The sequence below is a fragment of the Pleurodeles waltl genome, chromosome 5 (assembly GCF_031143425.1).
Source record: "Pleurodeles waltl isolate 20211129_DDA chromosome 5, aPleWal1.hap1.20221129, whole genome shotgun sequence".
Taxonomy (NCBI): domain Eukaryota; kingdom Metazoa; phylum Chordata; class Amphibia; order Caudata; family Salamandridae; genus Pleurodeles; species Pleurodeles waltl.
The window spans coordinates 1315125715-1315150041 of record NC_090444.1 but is presented as its reverse complement, the minus strand read 5'-3'; the positions used below and the strand labels follow the sequence as shown (position 1 = coordinate 1315150041).

General features: G+C 44.6%; 1 protein-coding gene across 1 annotated transcript in view; it reads left to right on the top strand.

Annotated features, from left to right (window-relative positions):
- Window positions 1-423: 423 nt before the first annotated feature.
- Window positions 424-24327, top strand: part of LOC138297384 (actin-5-like) — a 220467-nt gene continuing 196563 nt past the window's right edge. The window contains exon 1 of the mRNA XM_069236764.1: window positions 424-815. Within this exon, the coding sequence (XP_069092865.1) occupies window positions 759-815 (57 nt within the window). The 5' untranslated portion in view covers window positions 424-758. The remainder of the gene's footprint in view (window positions 816-24327) is intronic.

The following is a 24327-nucleotide window of genomic DNA, read 5'->3' as shown; positions in this document are numbered from 1 at the left end:
TGACTAGCACTGCATGCAAACAAGAAAGCAGAATAGTAGAAGGCAGTGAGTGCGATGAAGAAGAGGTATCCAGCTCACTAAGTAGCATAATAAAAGGTAACATAAGGCCACCACCATCATCTTTTGAAGACACAAACAAATATGCTACTGATAAACTTTGTGGTCCCATTGCAAAACCAAGAAAAGCAATGGTTGGAAAGCCTTGCACGCCTGTACTTAAAAAACTGGTATTCCCACTTTGCAATAACTTAAAGCCTGAAGACCATGCAATTCATGAACCTTTGCATATTTGTAGCGCTCAAGGTAACCTCAAAGGAACTAAAGTAAATGCTGAAGTCACAGGAAATGTTTCATCATTAGATCTTCCAAAAGAAGATGCGCTCCCAGATAATGGCTCTGACCCCAAACTTAGAAGTCCCTACACTAGTACTCCATGCAAGTACCAACAAGAAAACAATAATTGTAGCTCATCTGAAAAATCTGTTACTATTGAAAACGATGAAGTTGCTCATAGCTCACAGGATGGGTTAGATCTGACCTACCTGATCACAAGTACAGAGGGTAGTTTGCCTCAAGTCTGCAAGAAACAGGAGCCTTTGAAAGACAGGGCCAATACAATATGTGAGCATCCTAATGTAGCTGATATTCATTCCAGCCAAAGCAGACCAAAGGATTCTCGGGGAGATGCCTGCTTGGATTTAAAGGAACACGAAGTGAGAGACTCACACGAAAACGCCACTGTTGAATCTTGCTTAAAAATGCCCCCGAAAATTCCAGGTCTGGAAAGATCTCACTTCCAAGTATCCTCTGTGAAGGTGATTCATTTTTATGTTTTACAAATGTAAACGTTTGTTTGAGGCATATAACATATTAACATATTTTTTTAATTGTATAGATATTAAAATCCATTACACTTTAAAACCAATATCAATCAGTTACAACAACTCATAAACACCCACTTCATGACACGTGCACAATTTGAAAGCCCCGTATTGTCATTAAAACACAGTACTAATACCAAACAATATGATCACAATAAAAACTCAATTACATTAATTACGCACGCATAGGAGCAGCAAAAAGTTTGCCATCGCAAAAGAGCAATACATTTGCGTCAAGAGGGTACACTTCAATAATACCAAAAAAACCAGACTATAAATTGTGGACAGTTAAAGAAAAAAAACAAATTTCACATATTAATTGCTTTAACAACTGCATGAGTTCTTAAAGTGCTTGCATGCCTGCCGTGTTCCATCTCTCAGGGAAGGTGAAACATTCACGTACTAATGCACATGTGCGTTGCTAAAACATCTGCATGAATCCTTAAAGTGCTTGCTTGTTTTAGTTAAACCACCAATAGGACAGCAACAATAAAAATCTAAAACCCCTGTACTTTACAAGAATAAAACATTATCACATTATCGTATTAAAAAAAACAGAGGAGCAAGAGCAAAGTAAATTTATATAGGCCATTAGCCTCTGCTCGCAGTGCTCCTAGTAAGCCTAATTAGTGCAACATTAATAAATTTGGTCAGCAAAACATTCAGGCCCGTATTTATACTTTTTGACGCTAAACTGCGCTAACGCAGTTTAGCGCCAAAAATTTTTGCGCCGGCTAACGCCATTCTGAAGCACCATGCGGGCGCCGTATTTATTGAATGGCGTTAGCCGGCGCAAGCAGACCGGCGCTGCCTGGTGTGCGTGGAAAAAAAACACGTACACCAGGCAGCGCCGGCGTTGGGAAAAATGGCGCTAGGGCGTCTTAAAAATGGTGCAAGTCAGGTTGACGCAAAAAATCGCCTCCACCCGATTTGCGCCATTTTTAACGACGCCCAGGCGCCATTTACATGACTCCTGTCTTAGTAAAGACAGGAGTCATGCCCCCTTGCCCAATGGCCATGCCCAGGGGACTTATGTCCCATGGGCATGGTCATTGGGCATTGTGGCATGTAGGGGGGCACAAATCAGGCCCCCCTATGCCAAAAAAAATATATAAAAAAAAAAAAATTATACTTACCTGAACTTACCTGAATGTCCCTGGGGTGGGTCCCTCCAGCCTTGGGTGTCCTCCTGGGGTGGGCAAGGGTGGCAGGGGGGGTCCCTGGGGGCATGGGAGGGCAGCTGTGGGCTCATTTTGAGCCCACAGGTCCCTTAACGCCTGCCCTGACCCAGGTGCTAAAATCCGGCGCAAATGCGGGGTTTTTTGCCCCGCCCACTCCCGGGCATCATTTTTGCCCGGGAGTATAAATACGACGCATTTGCGTCGCAGTCATTTTTTTAGACGGGAACGCCTACCTTGCATCTCATTAACGCAAGGAAGGCGTTCACGCCAAAAAATTACGCTCTTTACTCATAGTTTGGCGCTAGACGCGTCTAACGCCAAAGTATAAATATGGCGTTAGTATTGCGCCAAATTTGCGTCGAAAAAAACGACGCAAATTTGGCGCAAACGGAGTATAAATATGCCCCTCAACATCATATTATCTGGGTCCAAAGACACAATTATGGCTTGCCGACAGGAGCGGAGCCCCAGTTCATTCCACTTACCCCGCTTGTTCGAGAGATTCCTCCCAACTGCCACAGCCCCTGCATGTTACACCATCCACTGGCTGCAGCCGGTTGGGAAGATGCTTAAAAAAAGCCCAGTCTCCCAACCTAAGGGCCTTGAATTTCTCTCTCATATGAATATCATAAGTACTTGAAAAATAGCCAGCGGGGGAGGCTGGCTGATAAGTATTGATTACTGTCCAAGCGTGCTTACGTTTAGCAAGAAAGGCTCTGTCTGAGTGAAAGGACCATAGCTGCATGCTCTTTTTGATACAGATTTTAAACAGTGACTGAGATGGGTTGTTAGCCCAAAGAGCCTGTACTCTCAGTAACCGCTTACAATCATCCAAAAAGCGAAAGTGTCACCTTTTTGTCTCAGTGGAATTAATTTCAAGCCATAAACGTTACTCCAGAATGCCCTCTTTTGCCATCCGTAACTTATGAGACAATTTCAGGAAGGCACCAGCACCTGCTACCCGCTGATCAAAGAGGCCAAATTCAAGCCAAACCTTGGCAGGAGATGATGATTTCGGCAGATGAAAAACCCTCTTATAAATCTTAATGACCAAGTTATTTAGCATACAACTATCTTTACCCAACATAACTTCCTGGCCATAAATCAGTGAGCATGTGATCTTTGCTCTCATGACTTCCAGCAGTGGTGATAAATTTGGCCCCCTAAGAGATTTAAATAGTTTCTAGAGAGACACCTGCAAGGCCAATGCTTTTACCCCAACCTCTTTTCTCTGTTTTACAAAGCTGCCTGGCATCAATATGCACCCCTAAATATTTGTAACAGTAGTCTGAAGTTATTTTGTTACTGTTATAATACCAGCTACCTCCCAAAAGCCTTTTTTCTACCACAGGAGACCACCTTTGTTTGTAACAGATTCACTTCCAGAATATTGGAAGCTGTATAGAGAGACAGCTGGTTGAGCAGCCTCCGTCAGCCTACCCTTCTGTGGCTAAACATTGCGAGATTATTAGCGTGAAGCAAGTGACTGATCCGTAGACCACCAATCTAATTGGGGGGATGGCAATTAGTAGTATCAAGAAGAATTGACAGATCGGCAATAAAAATATTGAAAAGCAAGGGAGCAAGCACACACCCCTGCTTCACACCACAGAATGTGGGGATTTTCCTCGAGAGGGAGTGACCATCTCCAAGTCTAATGCAGACCCAAGTCTCAGTATACAACTCTAATATAGCCCCCAAGAGCACATGTGATATTCCCTGTTTTGTCATTTGCCCCACAAAGACCCCTAGGGGCTCGATCAAACGCTGTCTTAAAATCCACAAAACAGCAATGCAGCACAGAACGTGATAACATTACCTTTTCCATCAAAACAGATAGAGCTATTAAACTGGTTGATGTACCAAATTTAGCAATAAACCCTGTTTGACATATTGGAATTAACCCCTTCAGCTCAGCTCAAGTCCGCAAGTCTTCTAACAGGAGACTAGCGTAATACTTAGCCTCATTATCAAGTAATTCTATTAGTCTGCAGTTGGCTGGATCCAACCTAGAGCCAACTTTATGTAATGGATGAGTTATAGCACCACACCGCGATTCAGGAATTCTGGAGGACTTCAAACAATAGTCAAAGAGGTTTGTAAGCCGATCTGCCCTAAAGGTAATTTCCTGCTCAAACCGCACTTGTGGGTGGTTAATGGGGCCTGGTGCCGCATCCTGTTTTGCCCTGGAGATAATACTGCAAAGTTGATGAGAAGAGGGAATCATGGCTTCGGACTGAAAGTAAAAGGTCTCCAGGTGTAAGTGTGAGAAATTGGACAATACTACAATGGCACTCTGCGCCCCCTTGTCCAGCAGATAGCCTTCAAACTTGCTGAAAGAAAAATGGCTGGCCAAAAAAGATGCTCGCTCTCCTTACGGTATGTTAATGCTGCCATACCCCCTTTGCTCATTTGCTGATTTATTAATAAGGGACCAACATTTTCTTGAGTTCGAGTCCTTACTGGCACAGACGAGCCTTGCCCAGAAAAAGTCTGAGCGTCTCCGTTTCTCCTCATAAATGGCCTTCCTGTAAGCCTTCTGAGTTTCCTTAAACATAGTCAATTTGACCTTTGAACCTGGACTCTTACGGGTTGCTCTAGCAGCTTTATTATGGGCTTTCTTTAACTCCTGTATCTCCCTTGAGGTGATAAACTATGTGGTTGAAGTAGAATTATTAACTGGTTGATGGAATCTTGACCATAGAGCAGAAACAAGCCTGGCCCATAACTTAATTGGAGACATGTTGCTAGCCTTGTAAAAGTCTAAATATTGAACACATTCTGCCGTTGCTGCATCACTGATGGTGGAGCTCCATTTTATATGCTTTAAAGTCTCAACACGTTACATCACCGACAGCCTGAGCCACAGCATGATGATGGAGGCTAGATTTTATAACAATAGTCTGGGGAAGATGGTCACTCTCAGACCGAGGAGATATTAAGAATTTTTCGATAAACGGTAACATTTCCACATTACAAATGGTCTAGTCCAGGAAGGAACGTGTCCGCCCATCAGACCTTGTCCAACTCAGAGAAATGTCTTGCGGCAGACAGCCATTCAATACTTTATATCTCATGTTGTTTACATGCAGCACCATATATTCACCCAAGGAGTTGCAAGGGCATCCCCTTAGTTTGGACTGTTCAGGCACCAACAGATGATAGCAAAGATCGGGTCCGTCAAGAACTTTAGTAGAGTCTTGAAATAATTTGTATTATAATCCCCTGTTACCAAACAGTCAGCATTGGGCTGATCACTAACAAGGTCACCCAAAATTTGAATCAGACAGTTCAACTTTCCTCTTTTTACCTTTGCTTCTGGATTGATGTAAACATTTATCAAGAGGAGGGTTTGCTGCAATCTCCAGTTACGATCTTAGGGGGTGATTCTAATTCTGGCGGGCGGCGGAGGCCGCCCGCCAGAATTCCGCCCCCATAATACCGCTCCGCGGTCAGAAGACCGCGGAGGGTATTATGAGTTTTTCCCTGGGCTGGCGGGCGGTCTCCAAAAGACCGCCCGCCAGCCCAGGGCAAAACTCCCTTCCCACGAGGATGCCGGCTCGTAATCGAGCCGGCGGAGTGGGAAGGTGCGACGGGTGCAGTAGCACCCGTCGCGTATTTCAGTGTCTGCAAGGCAGACACTGAAATACCTTGCGGGGCCCCCAGGGGCCCCGCGACCCCCCCTACCGCCATCCTGTTCATGGCGGCTTTCCCGCCATGAACAGGATGGCGGTAGGGGGGGTCAGAATCCCCCATGGCGGCGCAGCAAGCTGCGCCGCCATGGGGGATTCTGAGGGCAGCGGTAAACCGGCGGGAGACCGCCGGTTTACCCTTTCTGACCGCGGCCAAAGCGCCGCGGTCAGAATGCCCTGCGGGGCACCGCCGGCCTGTCGGCGGTGCTCCCGCCGACCGCCGGGGTTAGAATCAGCCCCTTAATGTCTTGTACCCAGGATAAGTGGCGTGATTCGTCCTTTTAATTTAACAGCAACATATATGGAAAACCCACCCCTGGCTCTACCACTTTTATACTCTCCAGATGCAGGTTTCCAAAGTTCTAGGTTTGAGGCCTAAGTTAAACCATACACATGTAAAAGTTACACATTACCACATATTTAGCACATACTCTTAAATGCTGTTGAAAAGATGGTATAAAGTTACACCTGTATAGAATGTTTGAGCGCAGGAGAAAACTAGTCTTAGTGTAGTCGTCAATAGGCACCAAGTTCCTCAGTAATGAAATAACAGATCCTGTAGTTTACCAGTTACAAAGTCCAGCTAGAATGAAGCCCAGATATATTTAGAGGTGTCAGCAAGTGCCACCCAAATACTTTATCTGAAGTCACTCATAAGACTATTGGCAGGCATGTCTCTCCTGTCGAGAAGCTGAGGTCAGGTTACGTCTGGGTGACTCAAGAGTGATGACAGTGGAAGGACCCAGATACCGGTCTTCATCCACCTTCATCACCCTTGAGTCACCAGAATTCCTTTTGCCAAAGTTTTTGTTGTTTTCATATCTATGTTAAAATATATCCTTCTGAATACTGTTATAGGGCACTAAAACCCAAAAGAATAATGTAATCCATTAAGGGAGTGGATAGAAAATTAAAACACCCCCCCACTTTGAACCAATGCTCCTATGGCTTCAAGCAAGCAAAGCGAGTAATCATAACCCTCCCCAGAAGAGCTCTCTTGTCTCCTCCACTCAAGCATCTTGCTGTTCATCATTCCATTCACTCGCTGATATCTACCATTTCAGCTTTACATTGTCATCCATTCATTCTTTCATCCATCAGTTAGTTTTTTACTATTCCGCACGTCCGCCAGTTCATATCCAAACCTATCGATCCATCGCCAAACCTATCCATCAATTCCATCCATCCATCTATCCATCCATCCATCCATTTTCCCTTCCATTCCTCTATCCACCCTTTCATCCTTTCACTTCATCCATCCACCACCCATTCACTCCATCCATCCTTTCAATCATCCATCCATCCTTCCATTCCATCCAACCATTTTTTCACAAACCTTTCCATCCACTTTTTCACTCATCATCCATCCTTTCACTCCACCCATTCACCCTTTCACTCATCCATCCATCCATCATGCATCCATCTACCCTTTCACTTAATCCATCCATTCTTTCACTGATCCTTTTACTCACTCAGCCATCCATGCTTTCAATTATCCATCCACCCATTCACACTCCCTTTCATTAATCCATCCATTCTTTCACCCATTCATCCACTCATTCATCCATCCACCCATCCATCCATCCTTTTACTCATCTATTCTTACATCCATCCTTTCATTCACCCCTCCATCCTTTCCCTCATCCACACTTTCACTCCATCCATCCATCCACCCCTTCATTCTATCAATCAAGCCATCATCCGACCATCTTCCCTTTTACTCATTCATCCATCCATCCTTTCACTCAGCCATCCATTTACTCATCCTTACATCCACCCTTTCATCCATCTACTTTACTCATTCATCCATTCTTTCACTCACCCATCCTGACATCCAACCTTTTACTCATTCATTCATTTGTCTACCAATCCACGCTTTCACTCCATTCACTCATGCATCCATCCATCCTTTCACTCACTCATTCATGGTAATTATGAGCCTTTGCCTGCCGAGCTGAAGACAGAAGAGGCCCATCAAGAATTCCACCTTCTGATGCCTCTTCCACCCATCTATCCATCTACTCACCCATCCATTAATTAATTCTTCCACTAATTCATCCATCCTTTCACGCAGTCTTCTTTCCACACTTTCACTCATCCATCCACCCACCCTTTCACTCATCCATCCATTGTTTTCACTCATTCATCCTCCCTTTATCCATCCACCCTTCCTTTCACTCATCCATCAATCCACCATTTCATCCTTCCACCCACTCATCCACCCTCTCACTCATCCATCCATATTTTCAACCATTCATCCTTTCATGCATCCATCCATCCTTTCTCTCATCCATCCTTTCGCTCATCAGTCCAACCACTCTTTCACTCCATCCAACATCCATCCATCCATCCTCTCTTTGACTCATCATCCATCCTTTCACTCATCCATCTATCTTTCACTCAGCCATCCATTCTTTCACTCACTCATCCATCCATCTTTTCTCTCATTCAGTCACTCATCCACCAATCCAACCTTTCATCAATTTATTCACTGTCCCTTTCACTCACCCATCCATTCTTTCACTTCTCCATCCATCGACCCTTTAATCCATCCATCCACCCTCTTTCACTCATCCATCCATTCTATCACTGCCAAGTTGCAGATCAAAGAGCCCATCAAAAACTTCATCCCTGCTGTAGCTGCTAAAGTGAGGGCTTCACAACGCCCCTTCACCCAACCTTTCACTCATCCATCCAGCCACACTTTTATACAGGTTTCTATCTATCCGTCAATCCTTCCTTTCACTCACCAATGTATTTTTTTATGTTACCTCCTTACACCCATCCTTTCACTCATTCATCCATCCATCTTTTCACTCACACCTCCATGCATCCATCCGTTCACCCAGCCACCCACCCACCCTCCCTTCGTATCACGTTACTTTAGAGACTTGCTGAGGTGCTGACAGAAGATGCTCATCAAGAACACCACCTCCGCTGTAGCTGCTAAAGCCAGAGATTTACGACTCCCCTGTAATCCATGTAGGAATAGGCTGATACATATGCTTTGCCCAATCCTCATTTGAGAAGATGATCACTGAGAACACTAAAATATGAATAAATAGTTCTGGGGCAAGCATGCTCCTCTGGATAAGCTCAGTGCTGCATACAATTCTATGTCAAGACCGGAGGCTCCGATTATGCTTCTATTTCTATGCTTTATTTTCTCAGCAGCCAATAAAGTGAAAGTATTTAAACACTACACTTCCCTGTAAAAGCATCATAATCACATGACCAACCAAAGAGTATCTCCCTATAAAACCTGTCGACATCAAAACACTTCCTCCTTCTTTGCTGTTCTGCAGCCAGTTAAGTACACCTTTTTATATCCTTTGCTTACATTAAAGTTGAATTTGTGATATATATTATTGCAGATCTGTGCATGTGCATAGTTGAGCTAGCGTCATACAGCCGCACTACTTACTGCTAGCCACTGATCCGACAAAGTGATCTTTGAGGTGATTTTTTATTTTAAGGTTAACTCCATTACAGTGGGTATTAAAGCTATTAGTTGGAGCAGTTCACGCCCTCCAAATGAGGCAGTGTGCCGTTTTCGTGTATACTTTTGTGGAGAGGGAGTTTTGTGAGCGAGGACTTCGTGGCATTCGGCCACAGTCCTTCTTCTATTGCTGACCATCAGGATGTGACATGCATGTGCGTCTCGGCGAGCTTCTCCACACAGGTCTTGCCACTCCGGAGAAGGACGCTGAGTGTTAATCAAGCATCTATCAGCAACTCTGCTCCCATTGACACCCTGGTTCGACTGAGTTCTCCAGGGTTATACAATTATATCAGAGGCATTGCCCAGAACGGTTTTTACACAGGTCCTCTCTCCAAAGATTTTTGTATTGGCCTGTGCTGGGGTGTGATCCATTGTCTTAGAGTCCTCGAGATCCCCCCTGATACCCTTCCTGGGGCTATAATACAAATTTATTGGTTCTGGCTAGGCCATTTTTTTCAATTATTTCCTGAGTACTTCTTTGGTGGCTTTGAAATGGTTGATGAATAGCAGGAAGGTGAGGAGAGTTATAGTATGACCAGGGACAGTCTAGGTCTTTTGAACACAATTTAGTCCACCCCCTGGGCGCAGGTGTTTGAGAAAAGTTAATGAGGCACTTGTAAAAGCTATTGGTCCTCTGAAACAACACCTCTATGGTTTCGCCCAGCAACAGGGCTGGCTACCCCCACCGTCAGGTTTGATTGATGGAAGTGACAAACCTAAGAGCAAACAAAGTAGGGAGCAACATTGAGAGGCGTTTGAACGTCTGGCCGCCTCCCTGGCTAGTGAACATACCTACAGTATCTCATCTGGCTTCCGTGCTGACACCATCTCTGATCATTCAGATTCTGTTGCCTCTCTGAGTTATTCTTAAGAAGATATCCAGGGCCCATGCAAACTCAAAGCTAAGTCGCACCACACATCCACTAGCAATCAGCAAAAGGTCCTGACTTTTGAACCGGATGACATTATGCACCCCAGATTTACTGCATGGGTCCCTCCTCTAGAGGTTGTAGACTATGTCAAAACTCACCTATGACAAGATTTCGACAAGGGCGTTCCAGCTTGCCTCCGTACTGAGTGTCCTAGACATGAGTTGCCTCACAAGGTAGTGAACACCCCTAAGGTGGACCCCACCATGGTGATGTACCTCAAGAAATATACAAAGAATCTGCAGAAGGGGCTGGAAAGGACATGGAAATCATGCCAGGATAAGCTTTTAAATATGACAGATCCATTGACAAAGATTCCGGAGATGGCTTATCACTCCAAGGAGTCTAACGTACCCATAGATGCTGTGGTCCTGACCAACTGCGTCCAACAGACCATATGCCAATTGGGTAATACCAATTGTGCGATATCTAACAAACGCCGCCAATCCATTCTAATGAAATTAGATCACAAACTTGCAGACCTAGCCTCTTCAGAGTAAGGCCCAGCAGCACAAGGCCTCTTATTCGGACTCCATTCCTGAAAGAATTGTCCAAATTTGTCTCAACTTATTCTACCTTGGATAAGGCCCAAGGTTTCATTAGAAAGGTTCTCAGGCCACTTCTTGGAAGGGCTGGGTGCCTCAGGGGACGAGTGTTTGGCCAAGGTTGTTCTTAAGGCTCCTCAAGATACCATTTCCAAAGGGGCAGAGGTGGCTACCAGGACCAAGCTTCCACCTTCTACCCCACCAGATCTCCTGACTTCAGGGGACAATTCCAGAAAGGATAATTTAGGAGCTGTTCGAGTTCCTTCCAGGACTTCAACACTTCAGGCGAGAGTTATTCCATGTTCAGAAATGTCTTTGGGGTGAAGAACCCAACTGTTAGAACACAATTGGCAAAAGATTTCACAGGACCCATGGGTTCTCGAAACCATCCAGGGTTATAGGCTGAAGTTTTACAAAACTCCTATTCAATCAAGTATGCTGCGCCTGATGTGTTTTTCCAAACTAGATCAAACTTTTATAGATTCAGAACTCCAAACACTTTTGTTGAAAGATGTAATAGAAGAATCCGAGCATCACCCACAAGGTTTTATAAGTTCCATTTTCATTGTTGAAAAGAAGGGAGGTGGCTCAAGATTTGTTCTCAGTCTTCGAGACTTCAACCAATGGATCCTGCAAGAGAAAAGAGTAAGAGGCCCATTAATTATTATAATCTTTGCTCAGTGTATGGCCATTTGCCTAACCTATTGAACTTGTTGTGTATCCAAGGTATACATAGGAGTTCAATATTGCATAGTACTCTGCAAGAAAATGGTGCGGAGTTGACTTTGAAGTGGTAGTCTCCGAATTAATCCATCAATCAATCAATATTTGTAAAGCGTGGCTACTCACTTATGAGGGTCTCAAAGCTCTGAGGAATGCATATGCTATGTCACCACACATGCTGCAGGTTGCCCATCCTGTGTGCCGCTATCGTTATCATGTGTGCCAGCATGCTATTCCTTAAGTAGCGCCTTTGTTTAACTTATGAGGGGGAACCACATGCTGCTCTTCATCACACACCTGCGTGGAACCACATAATGCAGCTACAAGTATCTCACTCACTGTAACCAGCAGTAAACAATTACCAGATAGTGATCAATATCACCAATTCAGCATGTGTGCAACTCACACGTCAGCATACTAAGCCAGACAAATTGCCTTTGTCTAACTCTTCTGAGTTTACCATATGTTTCTTTTTATCAGACACTTGTGTGAGATCACACCACGCTGAAAGCAGTGCCATTGGTGTACCAATGATCAAACAGTTACTCATTTGCCTTAAAACAATCCAGCGTGTACGTAAGAAATTGGTTTTTTTGTTGAGGAGGGTAGAAATCCTATTCAGGCAACAAACACAATCCTTGTCAGGGTGAACCACAAAAGACACTAAATTAACCAGTGCTTAACCCTCTGGTAGTTGCTGCACAAATGTAGTTGGGCTTGACTTTAATGCACTATGTAAAGTATTTATACAACACACAATAAGAAATAAAGTGAAGAGACAACACAAGAAAAATACCACACCATTTTAGAAAAACAAAGGAAAATTGAATAAATAAAATTACAGCAAAATGAATCAAATCCAGTCAGTAGAACTGGAGTTATACCTCTTTAAAGTTTTCAGCACCTAAAGATCAAAGAGCCGACCATGGGTATTTTGGTATTGCGAGACCGGGGCAATGTTGAAAGTTAAGGCCAACCACGATGGATCGCAGATCGGATACACAAGGTGGGTTGGCTCTGGTTTCAGCTTACCTTCAGACTTAGAAGACATTTTGAACAAAAAATGCTCAGAACCTGAGAAGCTGGATTTCCAGGCCAAGGAGGTCCTCGTTAGGGAGTCTTTCGCAGTCGAGCCCAGTGAAGATTTTTACCTTCAGACTTAGGCAACTTTTTGGAAATTGTAAAAACCCCAGCAGGAGGAAGTTGCAAGCTGAGGCCAAACGGGGCTCCATGAGACCGGACACCATCGCTCTGAGGTCTTACTGAACAGGATTTGCTGCTGTTGAGAAGAGCATAGTGGGAGCTACTGCAAAGTCAGGGCAACTGGCGATGCACTTTGGGCAGATTAGCTGGCTGATAGGTCATAGTTTTCAGTCAGTTCTTGTAACACTTTCTGGTGAAAATTTTCAAGTCTTAACTTTTAGGGTTAGGTAGGAGCAGCACCTCTAACACCACTTCTAAGGGTTCAGGATCCAGGGGCACCATTTGGGGATATAGGGCCCACTCCAGCAGAGACTAGGTGCAGGGCTCAAGGTCCCTCAAGCTTGTTAGACTCCTGTAGCTCACACAGGAGGCCAGTGAACTAGCCCTTAGCGTCACTCTAGTAGTCCTGGGTTCAAGCAGCAAGGCAGGCCTCAAGCACCAGGCCTTTCCTCTGGTAGCAGCGGGCAGTCCTCTGCTGGTTCAAGGCAGCCCTTCTAAAGTCTTTTTCCCATCAAGGAATGTACTGAAAAGTTCAATATTTATACCTCGTGCCAGCCTTCGAACTCAGAGAATCATCTAGCCTACCATCACATCAGGTTCTAGAAAGTTCTTCTCTTCCCCTGTCAAGGCTCCAAGACGTCTGCAGGTGACAAAAGACTGGTGTCAGGTTCTTTTATAAGTGATGGAGGCAAGCCATTTGAAATGTAAGTGGGTTTGGAAACAGCTCTGCCCTCAACCATCCTGGCAGGATGGACCATCCCGCCAACCTCTAGCTCCACTTTGTCTCACTGTCTGGGAGTAATACACAATGGCTAACAGCTAAGTTATTCACAGCCATGTGACCCAGCACACTACCAACAAGCATTAAATGTTAGGGCAAGAAAATGGCAAGTTTTTAAAAGCAGCATTTGCAAAATTGTGACTTAAGATCTGAGTTAACGAGGATTTTAAATTAATGTTCATTTGAGTCCAAACATGGCATCTGTACCTGCTGCCAGTCAAACGTTAGCACTTATTAAATGGAATAAGGGAACTCAGTGTTACCCAATGGGAGAAATAAGCCTTAAAGTAGTAAAAAACTAATGTAGGAGTTTTTCAGACCCAGGAAATATAAAACTTGAAACATGTGTCCTACTTTTTAAATACAATGTACCATGTACTGTGGGCTTTCCAGGGCTTACACTAGGGGTGACGTATAATTATTAAAAAGGAAGGTTTAGGTCTGGCAGAAGTTTTAATTTGCCAGGTCAAATTGGCCATTTTATAACTACACTACTGGCTGCAACAGCAAACCTAAGACATGTTTTATAGTTCTACTTAAGTGAGTAGGCAATGAGCGCTGTAGGCCTACTAGTAGCATTTAATGTATAGGCCTGGGGTACATGTAGCACCATATACTAGGGGCTTGTAAGTACATTAAATATCCAGTCAGTTATAAGCCAATTGCACCATGTTTAAGGGTGAGAGCAGAAGCAATTCAGCACTGGTCAGCAGTGGTTAACTGCAGTGAGTCCTAAAACCAACAAATACTAAATTCAGAAAAAAGGAGCGGTGAAGGCAAATAGTTTGGATGAAGACCAAACAAGGATGACAGGTCTAACACAGTCATTGTCATACATTCTAGTTTTTCATTCATCCCTTCTGACCTTGTCCTTGGTATCTTTCATATTTTTAGATATTGCACTTACGGTAACATGCATTTCATTGTCTCTTTTGCAGAATATACTTCTCTGATTCCTCAATACTTATTGTCACTTCTAGTATAGCGTTCAGCTTTGTTTCACCACCTTACCACAATCTCTCTTGAATTTTGTTCAATATGGTTTTAATTATTTTTTATTGCTATGGTTTCAACTACCCCGCATTCCACTTCCGCCTCATTTTTCCAACATGCATCCACCACATCATTCCAACCCTCTCACAATATACCAAGCACACAACCATCTCCCACTCCAACTACTAACCAACTAGCTCACCAAATGTAGCCAGCTAGAGATCTGTTTCACTGCTGCCATCCCCTGCCAAAATACTTGCACCTAATTATGAATGTTCTCTGTTCTGCAAACAGAACAGCTTGCCAGTCACAAGCAGCATTGAATCCATGCTAGTGGCTGACTAAAGGCTGGTGCTGGGAGCCTGAGGTAGCTCTGTGTTTATTTTCTAAATCTCCGCTGCCATTTATACTGTCTTATATCCTGTCTTCTGTGAACGTTTGTGAGAGGCCAGATTCAAAGACAGTGCTCTAGAGTGTCTGCATGATTTATTTCTGATTGATCTTAAGCTCTGCCTTTGTTATCTTGATGTTCCTGGGTTCCTTTTTCAGCTCCACACTGTTTAATACATATCCATGGCCCCTTTCTTATTCAAACGTTTGGCTACTCTCTCTTTTGCTCCATTGATTACACCCTCAGATCAGATACTATCAATGCCCAACAGTAGTGGATGAATTGCAACTCAGTGTAACTAAATAATGACAAGAAAAAAGTCTTCATGTTTAATGGCACTTCAGGTCTCTGGACCGATACCTAGAGGCCGACAATCTCTATGCACTCAGTTCCCTCCAGTATCAACCTCTTTAGTTCCACTCTGCTCCTCACATGCCTCACTCCTAAAATAGCTAGCTTCCAACTGTGTTTTGTGCCTGAGACTACTATGCAAAATGCTTCCAATGCTCCCATTACAAAAAAAGTCCCTTGTTTTTGAAAATGTGACATCGTGCCTGGACCATAGGAAAACTGTGCATATGAGAATATAAAAAAGTCATTTAACCCATTTACAAATTTTGCAAAATATTGCAGCAAGGCCTCTTGGGCTGCCATACTGAGTTTCAGCTCAGAATGAGGAATCTCCAATTAACATGAAAGGAGAATCTTAAATTCATTAAAGACAACCAAGGCTAACATTATGCAATAACCTTTTATTGCTGCCCCAATATGCAGCCCTTTAAAGGATATAGTTACATCATAAAACATTAGAATGTTCAGTAAAGAATAAACATCCAGTGAGTCAGTCCCCTTCCTCTTTCAGCTGTGACGAAACAGGAAAACATCCTCTTTCTCTGTGAATCGTTATATTTAGTTTTCTGACAATATAAGATTTAAAATGAATTTATGAAGCACAACAAAATATGATAAAAGCAAACTCAAATGAGAATAAACTATAAGAAATCAATTAAAATAGTAATTAAACCTTTGAATCTTAAATTATGTATTTGTTGTTCAACTAAAATTTCTCCTTTCTTACTTCTCCTCAAAGGGGGTAGAGGGTGGGATAATGTTAGCCTCTGTTGTCTTAAATGAAATCAAGATTCTCTCTGCCTGTTAACTGGAAAATTGTCATTTCATTACAAGACCAGAAGCTACCATTATGCATGTTTAAAGCAACCCATTGCTGCACAACTTATATGTTCTACAGATCTTAAATAAAACTTGCCAAAAGTGTTTGTATTTGACCAATCTGCTGATTTTAAGATTTCAGACAATGATTCACCAGCCCAAAGGACCTTGCTAGCCATAGCACCCCTAAAAGAATTGGCACCAAATCTTAAAAGATCCACACCAGCTTCATTCATAATCATACAAACCCAACTGCCTATCATAGCTGTAGATACTGCTTTATGAGGTGTGAAATATGACAACAGCAACTGTTCAACACCGTGCGCTCCGAACTCCAGAATCCTGCTCTCATACATCCTCATTCAATGCAGTACACATAACTTTTCACAATCATGAAAGAAAGGGTAAAAGACTTATTCAGACATTGTTTTTGTTCTTTTCCATATGTCAAAATGTACTCCTTCTTGGGAATTAACCCGTTAGATAAGTCTAAAGCTTTAATCTCTGAAACTCTTCTAAAAAAAAAAAAGATAAATTAAGGTTTCAAACTTTAACAAAATTTGTTTAGGAGAAAGGAAATCATTACCTGACCAAAAAGTAAAAAGTTTGAAAATTAAGCTGACATCCCAGAAAGAAACATAACAAGTTTTGAGAGGTCTCCTTAGTTCCACACCTTTCACAACTCATCTTATCTGATAGAGACTTCTAGTTGCAGATTCCTTACCTTAGAATTTCCCCCAGGCGTCAGACTGCATCTGGAGATTTTTCTTCGAGCAATACCCTTGCACGTCGGTAGGTGGCGTCGGTCGACTCTGCGGGCGTCGTTAGCGTCGTAGTCGCCATGATGACATCGGGAGTAGTATATAGATGCTGCCTTCGTGCAAAGACGTCAGTTCTTTTCTTTCCGCGCCACGCGCTGATCTGGGGAAGAGCTACCCTGGTCTGTTTTTGACCGACTTCAACCGTTTTGTTGAGATTTTGAGAGACTTTTGGTGCGTCGAGGATGTCCACGAAGACCAGTTTCAAGCTGTGCGAGGACTGCCACTGCACGATGTCGGTGATGGATCCTCAACGGGTTTGTCTGTGGTGTCTTGAGCGTGACCACGACCCGAAGTTGTGCTCCGTGTGCCGGGCCATGTACCTGAAGGCTTTGAGGGAGCAGTACCTAAAGCTAATGGCGGCCCGGCACTCAACTCTGTGTAAGTCACGGTCTCGATCGAGAGGAAAGTCTCAAGACCGATCGCGGAGCCATCACCACTCATCTTCTTCTAAATCTTCGGGTACAGGTAAGAAGAAGAAGAAGTCGAAGAGGTCCCATCGCTCTCTGACTTCGCCCCGTTGCTCGACTGACGCGGGAAGAGCCTCGACGCTCAAGGCCTCCATCCTCAGAGCCTGCGTCTGGGTCGGCTCCGTGCTTTCCCGAGTTTCCCAGAGCCGGAGCAACTCCCGCCAAGCTTAAAGAGTTCTATGAGGCCATAGGCCTCATCTTTGGGCGGACTGACCCTGATACAGCGCCTTCGGGCCTAAGGGGTTCAGTTGAGGGGCCTTCAGGTTCCGCGCTGGCGGCTTCAGCCACCGAGGTCACTTCCGGATCTGTTCGCGGATCCACACCGGTGCCGGTTGCACCCTTGAGACCTTCCCTGGTGCTGGGTCGATTGTCAACGCTCCCGACGCCGGTAGTGCCGATTCGGGGAGGGATTTGAGGGGTCCCTGGACCCTAATGAATACCAGGATGACCCATCTTTGGACTGGGCTCAGGAATTGGGTGACACCAGTGGTCTGGATACTTCTCCTGATGCTGGCATGCTGTCTCCTCCTACCGTGGCTACGGTGGAGGGAGCGACTTATGGTATGGTGGTCACTAGGGTAGCTGAGGTCCTTGGCCTTGAGCTTCCTACTGGAGAGGTCAGGTCTAATCTCCTGACTGAGGTGCTTCAGCCTGGGGCTTGCACTTCAGAACCCCTTTTGCCATTCAATGAATCCCTCACCGATGTCCTTTTGAGTACTTGGTCCAAACCCAACACAGGGGCTCCTGTGAATAGGACTATCGCAAGCCGCCATCGGCCCGCTCCGAACGACCCTAAATTCCTGTCCCGACATCCCACGCCTGAGAGTCTTGTCATCCAGGCTTCCTCTTCTTCAGGCTCATTCCCTTCCGCACCCCCGGACAGGGAATCAAAAGGCTGAAACAGTTTGGTAAGAAGTTGTTTTTTTCATCCAGTCTCGCGCTGCGGTCTGTGAACGCTGCATGCCTTTTTGGCCCCGACGCCCACTCTTTGTGGGATACGGTTGCGCACGTCCTGCCGCAGATACCAGAGGAGTCCCGTGCTATCGTCTCCCAAGCTGTGAACGATGGGAGAGATGCAGCAAAGTTCACAATCCGTTGTGGGCTGGACACAACCGACTCTCTGGGCAGATCGGTTGCTACGACGGTGGCCTTGAGACGCCACTCCTGGTTGCGTACTTCTTGTTTTTCTGGGGATGTCCAACAGTCACTCATGGACATGCCCTTTGATGGCTCCTGTCTCTTTGGAGATCAACGGACTCGGCCATGGAGAGATTAAAGGATTCCCGGGCAACAGCTCGGTCCCTTGGTCTTTCCTCTGCCCCTCGCTCCCGCAGTATGCTTTTTGCCCCTTTCGTGGCCACAGAAGAGGCTCCCTGATGCGTCCTCCACCCAGCTACCATGCCACTCATGTAGTCCAGCCTCTGCGTGACCGGGGACGCAGAATCCCATGTGGGTGTGGGACAGGGAACCACGGGTCTGCCTAGTCCACCTGCTGCAGCCTCCAAACCTTTCTAGTCCGTCCCCTCACTCCCATCTAGTTGGCGGCAGGATTCGCCATCACCTGCCCCGCTGGGAATCCATCACTGCGGACAGGTGACTTTTACAGATCGTTCACAAGGGCTATTTCCTCCCTTTTGAATCTGCTCCACCAGCCATGCCTCCATCCTTCAGTCACTTTACAGAGGATCATTTGGCACTTCTGCGCCAGGAAGTCACAGCTCTCTTGGCTAAGGGAGCTATAGAAAAGGTCCCTGTGCCCGAAGTAGGTTGTGGTTCTTATTCCCGCTACTTTCTGGTGCCGAAAAAGGACAAGGGCTTACGTCCTATCCTAGACCTTCAGGACATGAACAACTTCCTCAAGAAGGAGAAATTCAAAATGCTCACACTGGCTCAGGTTCTGTCTGCCTTGGACCCAGAAGGCTGGATGGTAGCATTGGACTTGCAGGACGCTTATTTCCACATTCCCATCCTGCCTCCCCACAGATGTTACCTACGATTCGTGGTATGTCACGAGCACTTTCATTTTACCGTGCTCCCCTTCAGCCTTACCAGCGCCCCTTGGGTGTTCATAAAATTGATGGCAGTGGTTGCAGCTCATCTGCACAGGTTAGGGGTGTCAGTCTTCCCCTACCTCGACGACTGGCTGTTGAAGGCAGACTGTGCCAGAGAATGTCATCTCCCACCATCTCCCAACTTCACATGCTGGGGTTCACTATAAACGTGCCAAAGTCACACCTGACTCCCTCATCAGAGCTTTTCTGGACACAGTGCAGTTTTGGGCTTATCCTCCCGAAAAGCGAGTCCAAGACATTCAGGCTATGATTCCGATCTTTCGGCCTCGGTCTTGGGTTTCGGTGAGACTGACTCTGAGGCTGTTGGGCCTCATGGCCTCCTGCATCCTGCTAGTAACACCCCTGCCAGATGGCATATGCGGGCTCTGCAGTGGGACGTGAAGTTTCAGTGGGCTCAGCATCAGGGGAATCTCTCCGATATGGTCCAGATCTCGAAGGGGACTGCAAAACACCTGCATTGGTGGCTTTTGAATCCTCTTTGGGTCCACGGCAGATCCCTATCCCTTCCCCAACCATATCTCTCTATAGTGACAGATGCTTCACTTCTGGGTTGGGGCGGCCACATGGGAGAGGCGGAGATCAGAGGCCTCTGGTCTCCGGCGGAGTCTGGGCTCTATATCAATCTTCTGGAGCTCCAGGCGATCAGGCTTGCGTTGAAAGCATTTCTTGCCTCTCTTAAAGGGAAAGTAGTGCAGATGCCCACAGAGAGAACCCACAAAACAGCCAAAATATAGTAAATTGTTGATGATTTGGGGAAAAAATTGAAAAAGAGTGATGTGCAAGAAAATATATTTTTTGCCAAAACTGACATTAAAAAACATTTGCTTTGCTATATTATCATTTCTTGTACCTCATTAAATACAGTTTACTAAGTTGTAGTCCACACATTCTATTAATTGGGATTTCTACATACTAGCTGTTTTTGGTGTGTTTGACCTGGCCTTCTCTGCAGGGTGAACCCCAAACCTTTTGCCTTCAACCCTCCTGTTTTTGCTAAATCATTTTTGCAGGCCTTAGGACTCTGTCAATTTACCACTGCTAACCAGTGCCAACGTGCTTGTGCTCACTCCCTAAAACATGGTAACATTGGCTTATACCTGACTGGCATATTTAATTTACTTATAAGTCCCTAGTAAAGTGGTACACCATATACCCAGGGCCTGTAAACTAAATACTACTGGTCGGCTTACAGTACGTATTGTACCACTCACTTAATTACCCCCTTAAAACGTCCTAAGCTTGCCATTGCATCCTGAAAGCAGTTTTAAACTGCCAATTCGAATTGGCAATATAAACCCCCCCCGCCAGACCTTAAACACCCCTTTTATTGCATATGTGACCCAAAAGTTAGGGCCCATATGCCATGTAAGGCAGGGTGAATTGCAATTAAAAGGTTGGACATGTACTTTTAAGTTTAACAAGTTACGGTTTGAAGAACTCCCAAATTAGTTTTTCACTGCTGTGATGCATACCACTCCCATAGGATAACATTAGGTTGTCTTATTACATTTAATAAATGCTAACGTTTGATTGGGAACAGGTAAGCGTTTAATGTTTGGTATCTGAGAAATTGTAATTAAAAGTCCTCCTTAATAGTAAAGTTGGATTTTAAGTTAAAATTTTGAAAATGCCACTTTTGAGAAAGTTGGTATTTTACTGTCCTAACTATTTGCTGTCTGCAGTCTATCCTGTGTCACATGACTGGGTGTAGCCGGCAGCTCGACTTTGTTTATTCCTCCCAGACAGACACACAATAGAGGGATTAGATGTGCCTGGATGGGCTATCAACTGGCAGGATGGAGGGGTGAGCTAGACACAGCACAACTTGGAGCTGACTAGGCTGTGCTCTGCCTTCACACAAAGGACTTGTTACTCCTGCATTTTTCATGCAGCCATCTTGGAGCCATAGCAGGGGAGTCAGGAAAATTCGAGCACTTCAAAGGGACATTTCTAGAAAGGTATAAAAAAGGGTCCCTAAGGACCACTCTTCGGTTCACTTTCTAGACATGTCTTAGAGGACTGCCTACTGCTGTGGCATGCTGTGCACTCCACAAAACTACTCTGCTGCTCCTAAAAAGAACTGTTTTGTTGCCTAGGGACTGCTATGGACCCTCAGAGGCCTGCCCTGCTGCTTCAGCAGTGCTTCATTATTTGAACCCAGGACCACAAGAGTGACCCTAAAGGCCAGTTTGCTGGCCCATTGATTAGAGCCTCAGTGGCATAAAATGCTTCAGCTATCTTGAACTTGCACCTGGACCCAAGCGGAGTGAGTCTTAACCCCTCAAATGGTGCCCCTCCAGTCCTTGACCCTTGGTGCTAGTGCTAAAGGTGCCCAGATAGGCAAGATCCAAAACTTGGGACTTAAAACATTTTTTGGCTAAAATCTGCTCTGAGAAAGGTGGAAAGACCAGGACCAACCTTCTTGTCTATCCACTCAGGGTGTATCACCGGTCTGCCTTATTTTGCTGAAGTTCCTGCTACATTCTTCTCCGCAGCAGCAAATTCTGTTCAGCAGTCCTTCGCCAAAGGGGTATCTGGGCTTCTGGAACTGTCATCGACTACTTGTCCCACAGAAGATTTTGTACTTCCACAAAAGAGTCTAAGCGCCTGATTTAGATCTTGGTGGTGGGAATTCTCGTTCACCTATGTGGCAGATATCCCATCCACCTTATTACGATCTCCATAGCATATCATGGGATCATAATAAGGCGGACGGGATATCTGTCCCAATTGTGACAGTGTATTTCCATCCGCCAAGACCTAAATCAGGCCCTAAATCCAAATGTAGAAATTTTAACTGCAACTTTGTCAAGCAGCTGCCCGACGGCACAACCCCTCCTCCTCAGATATCGCCTGCAGCCTTGCTCTGCTGAACTTTATCTTCTCTTGACATGTTTTTCAGAATTTCTTCAAATTCCAAAGGGAAGCGCTGACTGGGTCCAATCCACTTCTTGTATCTGAACCATGCACCATCGTCCATTTTTCAACTTTGCCCTGGTCCCAGTGACTAGATGCCCACGGTTGGCACTTTGATCATTTAGGCCCTAGATTTCACTTTAAAAATTGATAACTCCGGTTCTACTGATTCTATTTTTGTCAATTTGGTGTAAAATAATTTATTAAAATGTACTCTAGTTCTCTAAATTGATAAGGAATTTTTCTTGTATTGTGTTTTCACGGTATTGCTTTTTGTGTGCTTCATAAATACTTTATGCATTGTCTCTAAGTTCAGCATGACTACTGTTCATGCCAAGCTATCAAGGGTTAAACACAGGTTAATTTAGTGACTGTTGTGGTTCACTCTTACAGGGATTGTGGCTGTTGCTTGACAGGGGTCACCCCCCATTCAACCAACAAATCAATTTCTCACATGGTGGAAATGTGTGAAAATCCACTTGTGAACCTTGTGTACATTTCTGAAACGGGGACCAAATTTCAGATTTAGAAAGAGCTCATTTCTGTTGTTTGTTATTTGTTTTCCTAAATAAGCTAATTGTTGAAATAAAAAATGCTGAAAATATGTGTGAGAAAATAGAAACTGATGACAATGTTTTTGTCTGTAACTTTTTGATGGCCAATTTACAAAAGTAATCTACTGTTTTATCTCTCAGACCCTTCTGGTCGCAAAGCTATATCATATTAGTTGGTTGACCAAAAATATGCGAGAGCCAGCGGCAACAACTAAGAAATGACTATCTTTTGCATCATATTTCCTCAGACTTTTGCCTTGACTGTTTTTGTTGTCCATAGAACATGTGCATTTCACCCCTGCTCACCAGAGCTAAAGTGCTGTGCTCCCCTCTTAAATATGTTTAAATTGACATATCTCTGATTGGTATATTTAACATACCTATAAGTCCCTGTTATATGACTCCAACATGCACCCAGGGCCTGTGAGTTAAATGTCAGCACCCATTGTGCAATCCAAATATGACAATGTAAACATCACCTCAGGCCTGCCGCCAATAGCCTGGATGTGCAGGTGTTGACTGCAAATTCAAGCTGTCAGAATGAACCCTTTTGACAGGCCGGTTTTAGAAATGGGGGTTTCAAGTTGGCAGACGTATACACCCTTGTCGAAGTAGGGACCACAATCCTAGTCAGGGTAAGTCACAACACAGTCCAAATTATCCTATGCCCACCCTACAGTAGTTTGGCACTGATGAGTCAGGCTTAACTTAGAAGGCAATGTGTACAGTTTTCGTGCAATAAATCATACATTAGCACATTGAAAACACCACAAAAATGCACCACACAGGTTTAGAAAAATAGATAATATTTATCTGAATAAAATAAGGTCAAAATGACAAAGATCCAATAAGCACTAGTTGAAATATCACTTTTAAAAGGTTTAAAAGAGTCTCAATCCTTAGAAATAAAAAGTTGTCTCTTTGTTATGCACAGTACCTGGTATGTATCAAAACTAGCATCGCACGGAGACAGCAGAGGAGGAGATGCATGGAAAAATACGATGTTGCATTCAAGTTTCCGAGGAGGCACAGATGATGAATCGTTTCTTTCCATGCTGCAAGGGGTTTGTGTCATTTTTCCGCATGCAGTCTTGCTTCCAACTGCTAAGCAGAGATATTTTGACACCCAGGGACGATGCGTTGAAAATCCTTGATGCACTTGAAGAAGGCACCGGTGCTGCGTCGATCCAGTAGGCGATGCATCAGATTTTCTGTTGCATGGTAGCCGCTGCATTGAATTTCCAGTCAGCAAGTCTGGGCTGATTTGTTTCGGTCGGCTCTGCGGCGATTTCTCGGCCTCAATGCAGGCTTTGCATCAATTTCAGCAGGTGTTGCGTTGATTTTCGAAGCACAAGGAATTTCTTGTAGAGGTGAAGTCTTTGTTGGCTCTGAGACTTCAGAAACAGGAGACAAGCTCAATACAAGCCCTTGGAGAGCCCTTTTGGGAAAGGCAGAATCCTTCCAGCTAAGTCAGAGGCCAGCAGGGCAGCAGGGCAACAGCTGGGC